General features: G+C 46.3%; 2 protein-coding genes across 2 annotated transcripts in view; one reads left to right on the top strand and one right to left on the bottom strand.

Annotated features, from left to right (window-relative positions):
• Nucleotides 1–18,738, bottom strand: part of LOC144146403 (uncharacterized) — a 96,113-nt gene that overhangs the window by 18,789 nt on the left and 58,586 nt on the right. The window lies entirely within an intron of this gene.
• The window catches only part of LOC144146089 (ATP-dependent translocase ABCB1-like), a 186,519-nt gene continuing 177,550 nt past the window's right edge, over nucleotides 9,770–18,738 (top strand). Inside the window, exon 1 of the mRNA XM_077678026.1 lies at nucleotides 9,770–10,079. Within this exon, the coding sequence (XP_077534152.1) occupies nucleotides 10,031–10,079 (49 nt within the window). The 5' untranslated portion in view covers nucleotides 9,770–10,030. The remainder of the gene's footprint in view (nucleotides 10,080–18,738) is intronic.

Below are 18,738 nucleotides of genomic sequence, written 5' to 3'. Positions count from 1 at the left end.
GTTCTTAGGTAAGAACATTGTGTGTATCCTGTATTCTGGTGACCTGTGCAGTAACTATCTACAGCGGGTCCTCTAGCTATCTTTAATAAATTCTCTTTCCGAAGCAGGCTCATCTGGGAGCTGCGAAGAATAGCAATGCCTCACAGAGAAGAACACGTTACGCCTTGAGTCGCACACGAAAACGGAAAGAAAATATATTGGCAGATCTCAAACGGGAACACACGAAAAATGCTTGATCACAACATGTGGTCCCTAAAATAAAATTACACGTATACAAATATAAAAACAGGAATGAGTCATTTAAAGTTACATGAAGCAGGCCATGCACGCCGTTAACTGGAGGCAAAATTCTGCATGCTGAAATTCTATTACAATGATTTTGAGGACGAGAAAGTCACACACGTGTTTCCGGTAAACCTTTGCAGGTCCTTGGTGCAGAAGTTTCACCAATTTGTAATGGCAGTTCGTCTCAAAATGGTATCATGGAAACGTTTTTTTTTTCATTATGTACGGTGCATAAATTTTAACCAACAAGAACATTTACCCTTACTTCTTCAGTGCACATTTATTACCACAGAGTTGGCTTGCTCGCGTCGCCAGGCAAAACTTTGTAATTCTTTCATTTTGCTCATGGCTACATCTGTACTCGTTCGTGCGGTCATGTATGCTTTTTAGATGCGACGCTGAGAGCATCTCTTGCCGGCGCCTCTGCCACTCCTGCGTGCATCCGTCGTCGTCGTTGTCCGCACATTTGCGCCCCTCCTTCTCTCGCCGTGATAGCGCGCCCTCTCCCCGTACATCTGTGGCGCGCGCAGTACGGCGCGCTCTCTCACTCTGCCGGTGGGCGGCGCTGCGCGCGGCGCAAGCGCGCTGTGCGCATGTGCAGCGCCCTCTCTCTCTGCGGTCTCCTCTCCTTCGGGCGCGCTGCGCATACGTTTCACGCAATTCGAGTAATCGACCCAACGGAAACGCACAATGGAACCCCCTTCAGCGTCGCATCACACCAGGGTTCCCGCGAGGGGAGGTGGGCGTAATTTTTCTCCATTTTCTTGTTAGGTGCTCTGTGCTTTCTCGGCACCATTTGCTCAACTTTTTTACACAACTTTATTTAGAGTTTTGTTTCTTACATTTCATTGCATGTCATTTTCTATTTAACTTTTGTTTTCTCTCTAATTGTTGGCCTCTTAATCTCTGTTCCCAAATGTTCACCTCACTGCATTGTAATCATCCCCATCATGCGTATACCAAGAACTGCCGCTAGCAGAGCTGACCTTTCCAGCCCACAATAAAGAGTTCTCTCTCTCTCCCTCTCTCTCTCTCTCCCTCACCAATCCCCAACCACTCCACCAATCAGAATCGCGCATCCCACCAAAGCTTCAGAACTTTTTGAAACGTCCCTCTCCCTCTCTCCACCATCGTTTCACTTTCCCCTCAACCTTCTCTCCCCTTTCCTTTCCACAAGTTGCAGCTGCAGCACACACGCAAGCACCATCACTGCCGTCACAAAGATTCTCAGCTAGTATCCTAATACCTCTTACACGATGCCGCCTAAAAGGCCTTTTCAGGGAAAGGCTGCCACCGAAACGACGTTCGCCTGAATGACGCACAATAAAGGAGAATCTCTTTCGCCGCAACGGCTTTTTTCTGGGGTGCATCGCCCTTCCCGTCAGGAAAGGCGCAGCCGCGCCAAGCAGGCGCTCGCAAGTCACGAGCGACTGGCAACTCAGTGAAACAAAATATAATATGAAAAAAACTGTTCGAAATTGTTGAAACCGTTACGGTTAGATCTTTGTGTAGTAAATGTGCTTAATTGGCGTATTTTTATAGTTTCACGTTCCCGATTTGTCGCGATACAGTTACAATAATAGAATTACATCAGCAATTGAGTGATGGGAAGTACAGTCAAATCAAAGCAAATCAACTCGTTTTTATTTCCAGCATCGAAATGACATTGAAGGGAACACAGACAAAAAGAAGGCTTGACGCGGACTGCGCCCATTAACAATAATATGCAGTCAATATATTTGGACATACAGCAGCATGTGCTAAAAAATCGATTGTACGGGTAACAAATTGCTTACAGTCTTCAAGTTTCGTCTGTGCACCAAAATGAAACAAGCAAAAGAAAAGAAAACACATACAAGAAGTGACAATTTCACCAAAGCAAAATACGATAACGCTATAACACAAAAAAAAAACCGCAGAGAAAACACAGCCCCCCAAAAACTGAGCTCTTTCCCAAAAGGATATTTTGCAGTGAAATACAGACAAATACAAAAAATTTACACCATCTTCCCGCGAGGGGAACCATGGGTAGATGCGACGCATCGTGGGGTTTCCGTTGTGTTTCCGTTATGTTGTTTCCATTTAGCGTGTCAATTTGTTGTTGTTTCCATTATATTACGTGCGGTTGCGCCGACCATCGCGATAGCAGGCCTGTTAGTCTCCATTCAAATCATCGGTGGTCATCGGATGTCATCGAAACGGCGGAACGACTGAGCGGAGCGGCGCAGTTGCCGCGTTTATATGTACCGCGCGTTAACGGTGAGGGGAATGAGAGAGAGCAGCGCATGCGCATGTGTTAGATGTTTAACCGAGCGCTAACGCGCGCTGACGCACAGCTGACACGGCGACGGGAGCGAGCGCTAACACGCAGATGGCGCTGCGGTGAGAGCGGCGTTAGCGCGCAGCTGGCCCTTCTAGGGGGCGTTCTCTAGGCGTTCTAGCTGGCGTTCTAGCTGGCGTTCTAGTGGCGTTCTAGCTGCCCTTTTCTAGGTGGCGTTGAGCTGGCGCGGCGAGGAGAATGGGGGAGGGCGCTGCGGTGAGAGCGGCGTTAGCCAACGCCACCTAGACCTTCTCAAGGTGGCGTTGCGTTAGCGCGCAGCTGGCGCGGCGAGAAGAATGGGGGAGGGATGCGGACTACGGACGACGGAAGACGCCGGAGGGACAAGGCGAGTTAAAGAGATGCGTTGCATCTAATAAAGCAACACCGTAATCGGAAGCCTGCAACAAGTCACTTGGGCACCAAGGAAATTTTCAGAGCGACATTGCTGGCCGTATATTCATGTGTCATATGCGCACTGACAAATCGAGGAGGGGTTCAGTAAAACAGGCAATTGATAAGACAGCATCTGGCGACCATGGTTTGTCCGTGCTCGTGGAATTTTCCGCAGCTCATTAACACGTCTGTAAGATGGGACAACGGGGTCAAAAAGGCATCATTGTATTTTACACCATTCTGATTTCGCCGCCTGTGTACCTTAATCTTGCGATGTTTTTTTGTGTTCACACTTGTATCAATTGTTTATCTGTACTTTTTTTGCATTCTGTGTTGTAGAAAATCCCCCCTATGTAATGCCCTGACGGGCCCTTAGGGTACTGAAATAAATAAATAAATAAATAAATCGTTTCAGAAGGACCATGTTGTAAAATTCGTGTACAGGATGCAGGTTTAAATTCCGGAAGGTAGGCTCTATATGAGCGTCATAGGAAACATTTGCTATCATGCGTACTGCTTTTTTTTTAATCATGTGTAACTTTGTTATGTTAATTTTTGTCGCTGTTCCCCACACCAAGTAACAATAGCTAAGTTCCGATAAAAAAGAGATTCATAAATTATACTCTATGCTTTGTGGGAGAAAGAATCGTAGCCTAGATAAAATACCGACTACTCTAGCAAGCTTATTCAGTACAGCTTCTACATGATTGTTACAGAACATGGGTTCATCAAAGAGTACACCGAGGCTTTTAATAACAGGCACAGCGTCTACAGCTCTTGATCCGAGTTTTAGATTAACTTCATCCCGAAAGCCTTTCTGTCGCGGCCAAAACAACACTGCCTTCGTTTTAGTTGTTTTTATTGTCAGAGTTGACCGCGCTCCAGGTATTAGGTTCATTTAGCAAGTGGTTGGCTTTGTTTATTAATTTTGGATAGTTTTTGTCGGTAAAAGAAAATGCTGGTGTCATCTGCGTACATTAAAAACTTGGTGTCATTATCAATATCTACGACGTCATTATGTACAGATTGAATAACAATAATACGAGGATACTTTGTGGTACTCCAGCGTTTATAGAATTAATTTCAGATGTGAATTTTGTAATTTTTACTTGTTGACGACGAAATTGTAAATAATATTTAAGGAGAGCCAGAAAAGTTCCTCGAAAGCCATACCGCTCAACTTTTGTCAATAAGGTCGTATGATTAATGCAGTCAAAAGCCTTGGAATAATCGGCAAATACTGTCAACATATGCAACTGCTGTTCAAGAGCCGTTTCTCTAAAGAACCCTTTCCTGAAGCCGAACTGGCAGGGCGTGATAAGTCGGTGTTTGTTTAAAAAATTAGTCATGCGCTCATGTATCAGTTTTTCTACACATTTCGAGAATATTGGGAGTATCGATATTGGTCGATAATTCGAAAAGGAATGGCTGTCACCGCCTTTAAAAATGACGACTACTTTCGCTACCTGAATGCGTTCAGGAAACGTTCCTGCGAAAAAAAAATTAAATTTATGACATGTTCTCACACTGGGGCGATAATGTTTGCAACGTATTTTGCGGAATTTATTTGGAGGCCGTCAACGACTTGGTAAGCGCTGTTTTTTATCGACAGAATTGCCGCTACAATCTCTTGCGCTGCGGTACGTCCAAGAAAAGCACTGTGAGGCAACGCTGCGTGTAAATACTGTGTGCATCGCGAGTCATAGCTACTACCAGAGTCCCTTAATACTGCTACTACTAACTAGATTTACAAAATACTTAAAACCGTCTGCCGAATCTTTTCCAGTAATCACGGCATCGTTACAAGTAATCGATGCCATTGGTGCGTTCTGCGATTTCAACGAAAGGACAAAATTTATCCTTTTCCACAAAGGTCGGGTCTTTTCATTACGTCGCCATGAAATAGGTTATTGAGATATTCCTGTTTCGCTTCCCGAAGAAAACTATTTGTTCTATTTCGGTGACACTTGAGTACGCGTAAATCTTTTGGGTCTCATGTCCTAACAAATTTATGGTATAATTTGTTTTTGTTTCCATATTCCAACTTGAGTGACCCATGGTTTCTTTTCCCTTTTGGCCCTTCTTCTTAACTTCAACGGGAAGCATCGTTCATGGATGTTCAGAAAAGCATGTATAAATTTATTGTAAGCTTCATTAACATTTGCACATTGAAGGACCGGTGTCCAGTCAATGTGGTGCAGTTCACTAGCAAAGTGGTCTAGGGCACTAGACGACATGGTGCGGATGAATACTTCTTGAGGGTCTGCTTGTGTAAATTCATTGGTGGTTTTGGAGCCTTGTAGTAGAAATATTGGGAGGTGGTCGCTTATGGGCGCAGTAATGACTCCAGCAGTCCCATTATCGGCGAGAATATCGATGACTGTAGCTGAGATAACGTGAGCACGTTTTGGGGTGCGTATAACATTTGCACAAGCGTTGGCTTCCAAAAGTCTGCAGAAATAGGCCTGTGTTGGGGACGTGCGCGAAACATCAATGTTTTAAATCTCCCCCTAACACTAGCGAGTAATGGTGCTCATTAATCCAGCGTAGATGTGTTTCGCAAAATGCCAGAAAAGAAGAAATATTACCGGTTGGTGGTCGATACATTACAGAGTTTACGTCACTATATACATTTTTCACAGTTACGATTTCGTAGTCAGCGGTTGATTTAGAGAAATTATCAACGACAGCATAGGTTTTGTTGTTTTTTGCCATTATCGTGACACCACCCCCCTTTTTTAGCTCCCGGTTAAAATAGGACGAAGTGTATTTTCAGGGCTTGATAATTTCAGATTCGTCGCGATACTATGTCTCCGTTATCATTATTATGTCGAATTCAAGTTCAAGGTTAGTTACCACCGCGTGTATTTCGTCTTCGTTATTTCTTGCTAACTGCGCATTCATATGAATGAAAGAAGTGCACCTTCTGCACCCTCGTCAGAGAATTACAAAATCAGGTACAGAAAGATAGTTTTCAGCCACAGTGTCTTTCTTTTAAAGGTTAGTCGTTCATTGTTTTTTCTGACTTCACACCGCTTTAGCTAGGTCATTGGGAGAAGAAATGTGAAGAGTTTTCTAGTAGTATCTGTCTTCCTTGCAAAGATTTTTCCTTCCTTATTCCGAAAACGAACCGCAGTCCAGCTTCTCGTTTCTTCGCCACCATTAAGCAGCTTCTTCAGCGCCGGGCAGCGATGCTCATTTATGTATACGGGCGCAAAAGTGTCGTGGCTAAGATCTGCAGCGGAAAGGCGCTTGTTGCGGGCTTTTTTCAAGTACAGCCATGCGTTTCGCACGGCTCACAAACTGCACAACTATGTTTTGACAAGAGGCGTCTTTGGTTGGTCGGGACGCGGTGACAAACCTCAATATCGCTTTCCAGAATGGGATCACTAGACACACAGTCGCCCAGGAAGCCGAGTTATTGAGGCAAAGGGCGCGCAATATGAAGGTCGTGGCTTCAGTCGCCAATTGGGTGCGTGTGTTTTTTCTACTGTCTTTCTTTCTCTCGAACATCTCCAAATCCTCAATTTCTACCCGAAGAAAATCACCACCTACTTCGTCTATGCCCTCCTTTGCGTTACTCACTGCCGGCTTTCCTATCTGTGTTGCTCCAACGCGCCCTGCCCTCCTCTATAATTACAGTAATTATGCTGCTGAGCCGCAGTCATCGCAGGTTCCGTTGCGGCCGCGATGACTGCTATTCGGATGGAGGCGAAAAGCGAAGGTGCCCGTGAGTCCACATTTAGGCGCACGTTAAAGATCCCTAGGTGGTCAAAATAAATCAGGAGCTAGGTGCGTTAAACCACATAACCAAATCAGTAATTATAGTAAGCTACAAGCATGGCAAGTGCCTGGCAAGAACTGCAGCATGATCTGCGCAAAGCTGTAACAGAGCTACGTCCCCACACTGCCACACTGAGGTGGATTCCTGGTCACGCTGGAATCCCAGGCAGTGAGGTAGTGCATAGCCTCGCCCGCGAACTTCTGCACCGCGAGCGGCTGGGGTTCCCTGGCCTTATCCACCCACGTGGGACACTACCCTCCTCTGAAGACAAGAAATACAGTTTCACTATGAGAACATCACAGAACCTCTTCGTACTCTTCCTGTTCCAGATAAATCTCTAACAACCACGCAACTACCCATTCTTCGACGCATATACTTAAATACCCTCCTTACGCCTGCTCGTTCATTTCTCTACCATATCTGACACTCTCCAGCATACCCCAATTGTCCGGACGCATACGGTAATTCTGAACACTATTTTCTCCTGCCCCATTGTCATTCAGTCACGCTTGGTGGTGGGCTAGTTGTTGAACATCGTTTGTAGGATTGCGCTAGTTATAACAGAAGACGGACTCATAAAGGGCACATACGTTTGACGTAAAGACTCCAAAAGGTCACATACATTTGACGTAAACACTGCACAGCCTTTACGTCAAATGTTCATTTTTTTTCACTCCGTCTTGTGTTATAACGAGAGCAATTGCACAAAGCGATTCAGTCACCACATTTTCCACACCTTCCTCCTTCAACATGGCAGACGTGGCTATCCTCAGACCAGCTGGCGGATTAGTAGGTATTGGTGAACCTGGCCCAAGGGCATTCTCGACGCCTAATGTTGCGTTTTAATAAAGTTTCTTTCTAGTCCTCCTTGCGGCCCCACCTTACAGCGTGGGGCCGAAACAGGCGTCCTCACCACTCCCACTGTGTAGCGAGAGATGCCTTGAGCGTCGAAGAAATACAAGAGGCGATGCTCAAGCATTTCCTTATTCAAACCTCACTTTACTGCCCCATCGCAATACGCTACAGCACAGGCTCCGCCTGTATATAGTTGCATATAACGCCCGCCACCCTCTGGCATCAATAGTGCGACGCCGTTTGGCGCTACCTCGCGTCTCCGCCCTCTCCCGCGGCCGTGAAAAGTAATACGCCTTTAATGATAATGAGGGTTTAACTAGTGGTTTGGGATGCCACGCACACGTTTGAGAACTGTTTGGTGTCCACCATCACCGGCGGGTGTCCCCACTCTCGTACTTTAAACAGGCAGCACACTTCCATGCGCTCCACTCATCTCGACACAGTTGTAAGAGCTACAGAGGACAACACAGAAGATCACTCGCGGCACTTGAGACTGTTTACGGGCTCTGGAGGTGAAGGCATAATGGCTTCTTTTGGCGATACTCATAAAATACTTCTTTATTACTGCATCGCGTGTGTTCCATTCTGGTTTCATGAGAGAGGGAGAACAAACTTCATTATCTGAATAACCTAAATCCAGTGGGGTCCACCGGGTCCGTGTAGTCACGTAGAACCTCCCATAACACTGCTAAGAGAGGAGTAAGAAGTGAGCAGCGGAACATGAAGCTATGGTTGCAGCCTCCGACGAAGAAGGAGCTGAGGGGGCGCAGCTATAGCGCGGGATCTCATGGCCGCCGTTTAAATACCGTAAATACAACGTTCGCCTGCATCATGTTTCATCTCTTTGTACTGCCGCAACGCAACGATACAGATTCGAATCTTCTCAGTACTAAGTTACTGTCGCGATTTTTAGACAACGCCGAATTTTCCGACCTCATGAGGCATACAAAGCTCTCGCCTTATTAACGGCTACAGACTTCGTCTCTCGTGTACATAACCGCCTTGGCAGTCAAAAAATTTCTCGGGGAACTTAAGTCTTCTTGCGTGCTTTGACGGCGCAATCCCAGCCTTACTTATGAGCTCGTTGACTGCTACATGGTATCTGCGTCTCTTTCTTTGCCCTCGTTTCTTTGTCTTCTGGCGCGAACCGATTCGACAATTAAGACTCCTAACACACGTGACAGTTTCCCCTTGCAAAAACATTGGGGAAAGAATCAGAGTTCAGCGTGGCTGGGGTGCCCCTGTTCTACATACGTGCCGTCACGTGCCACGCGGAACGCCTTATTTGAACTTCGCTTCCGTCGTTGCCAACCTGCGGATGTAGCGCCATAGCAACACACTCGGCGTTGGAGACCTGGCTTCAAATCTCATCATCATCATCATCATCATCATCACCAGCCTATCTACGCCCACTGCAGGGCAAAGGCCTCTCCCATTATTCTCCAATTGCCTCAGTCCTGTGCCAACTGTGACCAATTTATCCCCGCAAACTTCTTTATCTCATCTGCCCATCTAACTTTCTGCCGCCCCCTGCAGCGCTTGCCTTCTCTAGGGATCCACTCTGTTACCCTTAATGACCAGCGGTTATCTTGCCTTCGCATTACATGTCCTGCCCACGTCCATTTCTTCTTCTTAATTTCTACTAATATGTCTTTAACACCAGTTTGCTCCCTGACCCACTCCGCTCTCTCCCTGTCCCTTAATGTTACACCTATCATTTTCCGCTCCATTGCCCGCTGAGTCGTTCTCAATTGGCTTCAAATCTCATCCGGGCCCAAATGTGTTTTCATTTATTCCCTCTACAGCGGCGGTCAATTTGTGTATCGGACAGCGAAAAGGACTCTTTTTTTTTTTTTTTTTTTTGCAGAAGGGGGAACTTAAGGCTTTCGCCTTATAACGTAACCCCCGTCGCTCCCAGCGACCTCCTCTCACAGCCGTGCTGTCTCTCTATACTGCGATCCTAGGCGTGCAAGCGCGCTACACAGTGCCGAGCGTATACAGCTCGCCCGCGAGCAGCCGCATCTGCCAGAGGTGGCAGCGAGCGGCGCACCGGATTCACATCTCGTCGGTCGACAAGCCAGCTGTTAGCTCCGCGTGCGTGCCGGGCACGGTGTACGGCGTCTTATTTATCGCGACCGACGCCGCAGGGTCGGGGCTCCGATTGTGACGGCTGCGTAGCATGCGCGTGTAGTTGTTCCTGCGGTCCCTGGGATAATGCGGCCGACCGCTGGGCGAAGACCGAGTGCTCGTGTTGCCTGCAGGGACGTCTACTACCCCTTTCGCGCGCTCACCTGTGACTCTCTAGCGGTGTGAGTCGGCCGACGCCCCCCATTCGGATACCTGTACGTGCTTGGCTGCATACGACGTGGATCTGCACAAACGATCGTCCGACCATGAACCGGACTGGGTCCGCCGTCTCTCAGCCGGTCTACTTCATCAATGGTCAGTGGTGGCGTGATGCTAACTTACTACCTAATATCCCTAGGGACCTTAGTATTTGCTACCAGCGGAACTCCATAGCGCACGGACAAGTTCCCGTTTGCGCAACAGCCCCGACTGTCTATTTAGGTTTTTCCGCGCATTCTGTACGTCACGGCATTTTCTTCTCCCAGGTGTAGTTTTTTAATTGGCCAGACAACCTGTCACTGTACAGTGCGAGCTGGTCGAGGCTATCTGAAAAGGGGCGGTGCCGCCATTTTTCATTCGTTCGATCCCGAACGTACTAGAATGTCGTGTGATGTGCGTCACTGTCACAAATGTCTATAGCTGTATCCCCACATTGCCGCAGCGTAATATAACCTGTCTTGAATAAAGAAAATATTGTTTAGAGGACCAATGCATCACCTGGAATATATGTGAGACCCGTCGTACATTGATCCAGATCCCTGTAAGGTCACAGAAGCATTTTATTTTCGTATTTTGCTTCTATCAGGGGCACGGGCAGAACGACTATAAACCGGCAACCTTGCAAGCGCACCCAGGAGCCCCTGCCGTGTGTAGAAAACAAAAAGTGAGATTGGATTAGAGCAAGTTTCACGTGTAAAACCCTGAAATGACGTCGGGAAACAGATCTATATATCAATAATTAGACAAAGGTATCTATTGAAGCAAGCCACAATGTAAACAGCCACTCACCCCGCGATCCTTTTTAGATATTTTTTCACAAAAGTTAGAGGGAATAGAAAGATAAACACGGTGAAGTAAAACAAGTGCTGGTTCACAATTTGGGTGTTTTACGAACTTAAGCTACACTTTGGCTATGAGTAGCGCCGTAGTGGAAAGCGAATTTTAACCACTTGGGCACGAAATCTCGAAGCACAGGTGTTTTCGCCTTTCACCTCCGCCTAAAAAGTAGCCACCGCTGTGGTGATAGAACCCACGTCATTGGGCTCACTAGCACAACGCCTTAGTCTTTGAGCCATCGCGGCGGGTAAAAGTGCTAGCCCAAAATACTTATCAGCCTTGGACCAGAGATGAACAGCCCGACGACTTGGCTGATTAGCTTAATTGAATCGGACAAAAGGGAAAAAAAAATCTGCTTGTCCACTGCAGTAATCATGCTTTGCAATTCGTCCCCCGAGCTACTTAGCAAGGCAACGTCATCAGCGAATATGAGGTTACTGAGGTATTCTCCACACCTTGTAAACACCTTTTGTAAACATGCTGTGATTAACATATATAGAGAGATTGTGTCTTCTTGTCTGACGCCCTTCCTTATATTCCTTATAGGTATTTTACTGCTCTCCTTATGTAGGACGGTGGTAGCTGTGGACCCATTGTAGGTGTCCTCTAGTATTCTCTAACGTAATGAGTTCGAAATGTTATCTTGCGGTGCAACAGATACGGATTAGAAGGGGTCAAAGACAGAACGTTGCTAGACAGGGGACTATCTCGCGCAATGGTGTGGAAGAACAAAAACGCTTTTCGCACACCGGTTGCAAGAGATACCGGGGCCCCGCAGAAAAAGGCGTTGTCAAAGGTGGAGTACGGGAGTGAATGGAAAAAATCCGTGCGAAACTACGGAAACAAAAGGAGCCACTGCCGATAGTGAGCAACCACCACTTGATCAAACGGCGTACGGAAGAAGTGTCTGAAGACTCGTGCATAAAAATAACTGCTGAAGGTTTTTCAAAGACGGCAGTCTTCTTTGGTTGCACGAACGCAAAAATTTTGGCCTGACTGCCACTCGATTCGACGACGTTTTGACGTCCGAAAAACAAAGGCCGCGTATATGCTTGCTTCTCTGCAAACGAACCGCCGCCATGGCCCATACACGTTCTTCGGCGTGAAGGAAATCTCAGGCGCATTTGAGGCAAAATATAAGAGCACATACGAGAACCAGAGTGTTTTTTTTTTTTTTTGTAATTACGAATAGACGTTGAATTGTTTATTACGATGGTAAATGGAAGAAAATAGCGCTTAAAAACTTTTCCGGAGAGAACCGAAAAAAGACGAAGTAAAAGCAAAATATTTAAACTTGGTCGAAGAGACGCGAGATGAAAGAAAACACCGAAACAAAATATTCCAGCTAAGTACGTTGCAAGCACAACAACAACAAAAAAAAAACTGAGGAAAGGAAGCAAGCCCGCTGTACCAACAGGTAGCGCGAAGACGGGTGAACGCGGGAAAATCGAATTCAACATGAAGAAACCTTTGTTGCTTGCATCACAAGAGGAGCTAGAGGAAAAGATAAGAGCGTGAGGGGTGGGGGAGAGAGAAATGAGAGGGATTGTCATGGCCCGTGCGGCAGACGACAATGCTAACGTGCCTTGCCCGAAATGTGTCAATCGGCGATCTGCAGCTCGATCGCTGCGATCACTGCACAAAAGCGTTCCTACGATCCCCGCGGCAGTCTATAGACGTTCAAACGCCTGTGCGTGTGCTTGCACGTGCGGTATTTGTTTGAGTTCATTTGTAAAAAGCGTCTTCTACCAACGTTCCTAGCTGCATTTCTTTTTAATTTTAAATTACTTTAGCGCGATAACGCTGAATCCTTCACCGTATAAAATCGTGTTAGTCGGTGTGAGGCCTCTTAATTAAAGCGGCCATGAACACAATGTACAGGCCTGCCTTATTAATAAGACTGCGTTGTCCGCATGACAGTGATGTCAACTTTTTCGCAGCAAACTTCGAATAAATAATTGATATAATAAAGAATTGAGCAAATGAACCAATGGCGACTCCCCAGCCACTTCCTAGCGATTTCTATGTGACGTCACAAAATCTTCCTGGCTTCTGTGACGTCACAGAATTTCCGTGACGTCACAGAAGCCACCTCCAAGAAACATGGCTGGCGATTGTAGTGGAGCTTTTCTAGTTGCGTTTGATCGTATCACTTAGATAACATGCGGGCTTTTCCATTTCTTTGATTATGTTTTTTTTTTTAGTTTTTCGGGTAAAAGCATCTCTCGTGCACGCTGGAATGGAGATGAGTGAGTTATCAAGGACTAGTTGTTTTATATTGAACTAGGTTGTAGTTTATTTTTGTGGCCCCTTTAAGGTCACAAAGAGAAAGATTTCCACGCGAGCAAGAAGAAACTGCCTTGCTGGGCAACGCCCGCCGGCAGTGTTTTAAGCACAATCGTCCGCTACCGCTCTTCACTGCGCTGTCGTCGCTACTGCGTAACTAGAAGCATGTGGATCAGCGACCATGCTAAGCACAGCGGCTGCTGCATGCGCCGATGGAGAGCGTAGTCGCTGCACAGGATGCACAGAGGGCGACGACATGGGTGGGAGTTCAAGGTACAGTCTTTGTCATAATGTTCTACGCCAAACCGGAAACGCGAGGCTGCAAAAAAATCGATGTACGAGCTTACGTCCCGGGCGAGGATGAAACGTTTTATGCCGGAAAGCTAGATAAAACGCCTGCATTTCTTACTGTCATAAAATATTTTTGTCACAATTAAACGTGAAGCTTACTCTTTGTGGTCGAGAAGGCTTAGGATTGGCCTATAAAATTTTGACATAGGGTGTGCATATGAGGGGATTCCGATTTCCGTGGCCTAATCTCTTCGTGTTTGTGCAGCTGATCACCTTTATCGGGTCGCGATAGATTCTCTCTCCTTTGCTTCTTCTCTCCCTCTCACGTTCGCTCACTGTCTTGGTTGGGGCAGGAATCTGACCGGATGGGAAGGCTCCTGCGAGAAATACGGTGAATAGCACCACCCTAGCCGTCTGCCCTGTACTTTTTAGATGCAAAGCATCTCTTGTTCTCGGCTCCGTCGTCCGTCGTCCGTCGTCCATCCATCCGCCGGCCCAGGAAGACACCGGCAACACTGTCGCTCCAGCATCTCATGGTCGGGGCCATGTCCCTCCCTTGTTGTGGCGCCGTCCACAACCCACTGCGCATGCTCGGCTCATCTCGGGCCGGCCCAGGAAGACACCGGTAACACTGTCGCTCCAGGAGCCATTAAAAGGTAAGACACCACCGGGCGTTCAGCAAGCCGAGCATGCGCAGTGGGGGTGTGGACGGCGCAACAACGACAAGAGAGGGACATAGCCCCCCCCCCCCTTTCCCCTTCCAATAAAATTACACCATCTGCCCGCAGGCGAACCCTGAGTAGTATGCGAAACAGCCATGGACTCAACGCAATTTCCCATTTCGTAGTTCCGGTAAGTGAAAAGTGTGGTAGTTACCATGGAAACCAAACTGTAAATATAACAGTAGCTACGTACCTCAAGCCACGGCCGGACTGGAGGAGCGGCGGGCGCGCACTTTCATGAAAGTGCGCGCCCGCCGCTCCTCCAGCCCGGCCGTGGACACGCCACGGCTCAAGCTAACGGAAATGACGAACTGAAAACTAATGGGCACTTGAATCATGGCTGCTTTGCATACTACTCAGGGTTCCCCTACGGGAAGATGGTGTAATTTGTTTTTGCAATGGAAGTGCTTTGAGAAGCTAAGTCTTCGGAAATTTTTTCTTTTAAGTAAATTCTTCTTGTAAAGAAATTACAGCTAGAATTTATCCACGATTATTGTCTTTAAATTTGAATCATTGTTGGATTCAGGAAAATTACTTCTAGAATTACCTTATTACATCGAATTATTGAAATTGCATTGAATTGCAAGAAATTATTGGGAAAATAATTTAAATCTCTCGGAATCACCTGGAGTTAGGAGAGTGGCTTGAGAGAGCCATTTCCGAGAATTACTTAGAATTACTTAAAATATTTGGCCCTACCACGAATTACTGGAAGTTCCCAGATATTGTGGTGGGAAAATATAACGTCCCCTGTTTTGGCGTATTTGAGCTCAGTTATCATAGGAGGCCAGCTAGCCATAAGGGAAGCCGGCTAGCAAGCCAGCCACCCAGGTTGCTAGCTATAGCTATCCCCCCGCCAGCCAGCCAGCCAGGCAGCCAGCCAGCCAGACCTCTGAAATCGGAGGTAGTACAGAAAAAGAATGCGTGTCATTAAAAAGCGCTGCAATTGCTACACACTGGTTGAAGAAACGTTTCGTAACTCTGCGAAGACAGCAAAAAAGGTAACATTGCCTTTTTTATTTTTTCATGAGCACAGTGTATTAGCGACAGTACACTACTGCTAATCTTTAGCTAGAAAAATGACGGTCTCTTACGAGGCCTCACCCAATATTACCGCATACACATAACACACTTATGGCCACCTGTGAAAACGTTGCACAGGTGCGCCTTCGTCTTCAATGCACACGTGGAGAACCGATGCAAGCAGCAGCGGCCCGATAGCTTTTGCCCTTGTTTTTGTTTACCATTGTTATCTCGCGATGTACGAGCAGAATTTCACGTTTCATTGTTTATTGTTTTTAAATTCTTCCCTGTCGGAGTCAAATACTTTTACATTGGAGACTACGAAATTTTCGCATCGATCGTGCGACATACGAAAGAATACGTAGATGAGCGAAAAGAACATCGGGTAGGAAAGCAATTGAGAAGCAGGGAGGCATGAAAATCAAAGATACCGTATTTATTCAAAGTTCCAAGTTCATTTATTGAGCATTGTAATCTTATACAAAGTTGAAATAATAAGGGCAGAAACAAAAAGCTGCTAAGAAGCAGTTTGACAGGGTTTCTGCCCTGTTTTTCTTTTTTTACAGCGTAAAGAAAGGCAGAAAAATGAATGCAAATTGTTTAACTTTTGCTGAAATTGTATAAAAAGAGCAGACACAATAGAATAATGTACTCCTGTGTATGCATCTGAATACAAATAAAAATGCACATAACCAATCACGTTTACACTCGGATATACATTTATAATAAGAAAGTAGATAGACATATGTATGTATACGTACAACCAATTAAAATATAACACATATTTGTTCGCTGTACTTGAGCTCTGTATACCCGGTGCGGTGGTAGGTACAAATGCACATCTACAAAAGGGGGAAAATGCCGGGTGGAAGAATAAGCAGCCTGTGTATTAAAACATACAGCCAGAGAAATAATAGGTTCATGCAAGAAACAAACTAAAAGAAAGCCTTTTCGGTGAACAAAAAAAAAAAGGCAAGGAATATAAGGCAAGGAATATACGGCAAGGTTTCTTTTCCAAAATCCGCAGTCTCAAAGTCATACCCCGCCTTGTATTCTAAGCTCAGAAATATACCTTTTTTTCTTTTTTGACATGTTTATTTCTCCTCCTATCCAAACTGCACCTTCACCTTATAACCTTGACCGCCTTATAATCCAATAACTACGGTAGTAAAAAAAAAAAAACAAACGGGGTCATCTCGTAGGAGGGCAGGTCTATAAGACGGCGTGAAGTCCGGTGTTGAGCAGAAACTTCAGTGTACCAGGTTTTTTTTTTTTGCGTATATTTATGCCCCTTTCGAACAGCCTACAGGCTTTCTAGAGTCCAAAAGTCCGCGCTAGCACAAACAAGAAAAATGGAAAATCAAACTCGAATTTAACCGTTGTACTTCGAGAATCGACAGCAATTGGTTAGGTCAAATGGTAGAATACCAAGTTTTGTGGTTTTATCAAACGAGGCAGTCCATGACAAGGCGGTACGTACCCGGAATATTGCGGTGCTGTGTACCATAACAGAGTAAAACAAGGGTCCAGGTTCGGTACACGACTGCGCAGAGTCGAAATGACCTTTTGGAATGAGCAGGGGTACCGGGAGTGTACCGGAGCTGGTTCCCTGCTCTGCTATAACTCGCGAATGAATATCGCTGCATAGTTTATTTGCCTACTTAAATTTCCTCAGCGCGTTGCTATGCTTTCGTCTATTCCTTCCTTTCAGGATCGAAGCCCCTTAGGGGTGGGACTCTTGGCGTCTCCTGTTGTCGTCATCGTAATCGTCGCTTCATTATTCAAACACCGAGAAACTCATTTACGCCTCGCTCTAGAACGTAACGCGTACTAAAAAGAAACACCGGAACACTCGTTTACGCCCCGCGATAGAGAGCTTCGTGCTTCAAAAACAAAGAGAGAGGGTATACAGCAAAGCTGTATACCTTCACCTTCCCCAACGGTTTCATCTCCGTGGGCAAAAACACCAAGGCGCCAAGAATTCGCTTATGCACTGCACGCTTCGCCCCTTACCAGTTACCATTCCACGTTAGTGGAATCGCCCGGGATATTTTTCTTTTTGGCCTACCTTGCGCTTGTTCGTACTCCAACAACTCGCGCCCAAACGTCACAAACGACGTCTCATGCCGTTTTCTCCCTAAGCTACGTAATATATGAGAGAAATCATTGTCAACAACATACCTGCCTATTTTTGGGAGCGTAATCAAAATGAACTCCTCTTTTGCGATTTTTTTCTTTCCATCTACCCGTTTATTGCATCAACCAACTTCCCTAAGCTGCTTTTAACAGCTCAAATAAAGTATGCGTTTAAGTGATGTTGTTCCCCTAAAAAACTGATGGTTACATAAAACTCTTTTACAGCGGTCTTCAGCGACAGACCGAGGGTATTAACAACAATTTTTATCCTACGGAGAAAATTCAGAAAAAAATGAAAAAATTCCTAGGGCCTCCATATGCTGATACGGGACTTCTTATATTGCCCACAAAAATGTCTTCCCCTTCATATCCACGGCGCCGCTTTTCTGATGGAGGCGAAAAGCAAAAACGCCCGTGTGTGCGAGATTTCGGCGCACGTTAAAGATCCCCAGGTGGTCAAAATTAATCCGGAGCCCTCCACTACGGCGCGCCACATCTCCTGCGTTAAACCCCACAATCAATCAAGAAACTACGGTTGATTCCTCTGTCATAGAAATCGGTAAAACACGAAAGTGAAATATGCAGCAAAATCTGCAGCTGAGCATGATTTGCGGGTCAGTGGCTGTCTTGTGGGTGTGCTTGGTGTAAGCTCGGTGTTTGAAAGCTGGTTTTCCCAGATCGTCTGTTGTACAGTGAAGCATCTCCATCTACGGAAGGGGTATATATATGTTTACAGCCCCGCTTTATACTTCTCTCCGCAGCCTCTTTCCCGAGTCACGCATACTCGTTGCCATGCGCGGCGCCATGCTTCCAGTGTGACGTATAGATCGTGCCACTGTCCTTACGACTCAACATAGCAAATTCCAACATAGCAACTCTCCTCAGAGCGCCAGCTTTGCTGGATTTCTGTTTACACAAGGTCAAAGGGCTCTGGTGTTCTTTTTTTAATTTTTCCGGTAGCCTTCACCCTTAAAAGGTACCGTTAAAACCACCCTGTCCCCTTCGCTTCAGTGGAAAGTCCAAATTACGGTCGCGGAACAGGAAGAGGGCAGGATGCTTACCTCGCCTCCGCCTGTTCGGCTGGATAAGCCAAAAACACCTCCCGCATACACCAGTAAAATGTCATTCTGAACATCCCTTTTTGCAAATGCCCCTAAGCAGAAATATTTGAAGCGAAGCTTACTACTTCAGCTGCAAACCCAGGAAACGCCTGGTAACGTCCCTCTGACCTTCAAGCTCAGGCAAGGCCAAGCAAGCGCCCCGTGCGGTTTCCCGGCGCTGGCGGAAGCGTCACCGACCTCACCTCGGTCGCCGGCCGATGCTTGAGAACAATGACTTGTGGCCTTGCGAGGGCAGGGTATTTCGTTTCTCCCCGCGGAGAAATAATTCGAAAATCAATTCGGGAGGGACAAACTCGGAACGGCATTCAACTGAAACTTCGCTTCACGTCGATTCTCGCC

This window comes from Haemaphysalis longicornis, unplaced genomic scaffold (assembly GCF_048455015.1).
Source record: "Haemaphysalis longicornis isolate Haplotype H1 unplaced genomic scaffold, Haemaphysalis longicornis Haplotype H1 scaffold_7, whole genome shotgun sequence".
NCBI classification, from domain to species: domain Eukaryota; kingdom Metazoa; phylum Arthropoda; class Arachnida; order Ixodida; family Ixodidae; genus Haemaphysalis; species Haemaphysalis longicornis.
This window is presented reverse-complemented; position numbering and strand designations above follow the sequence as displayed.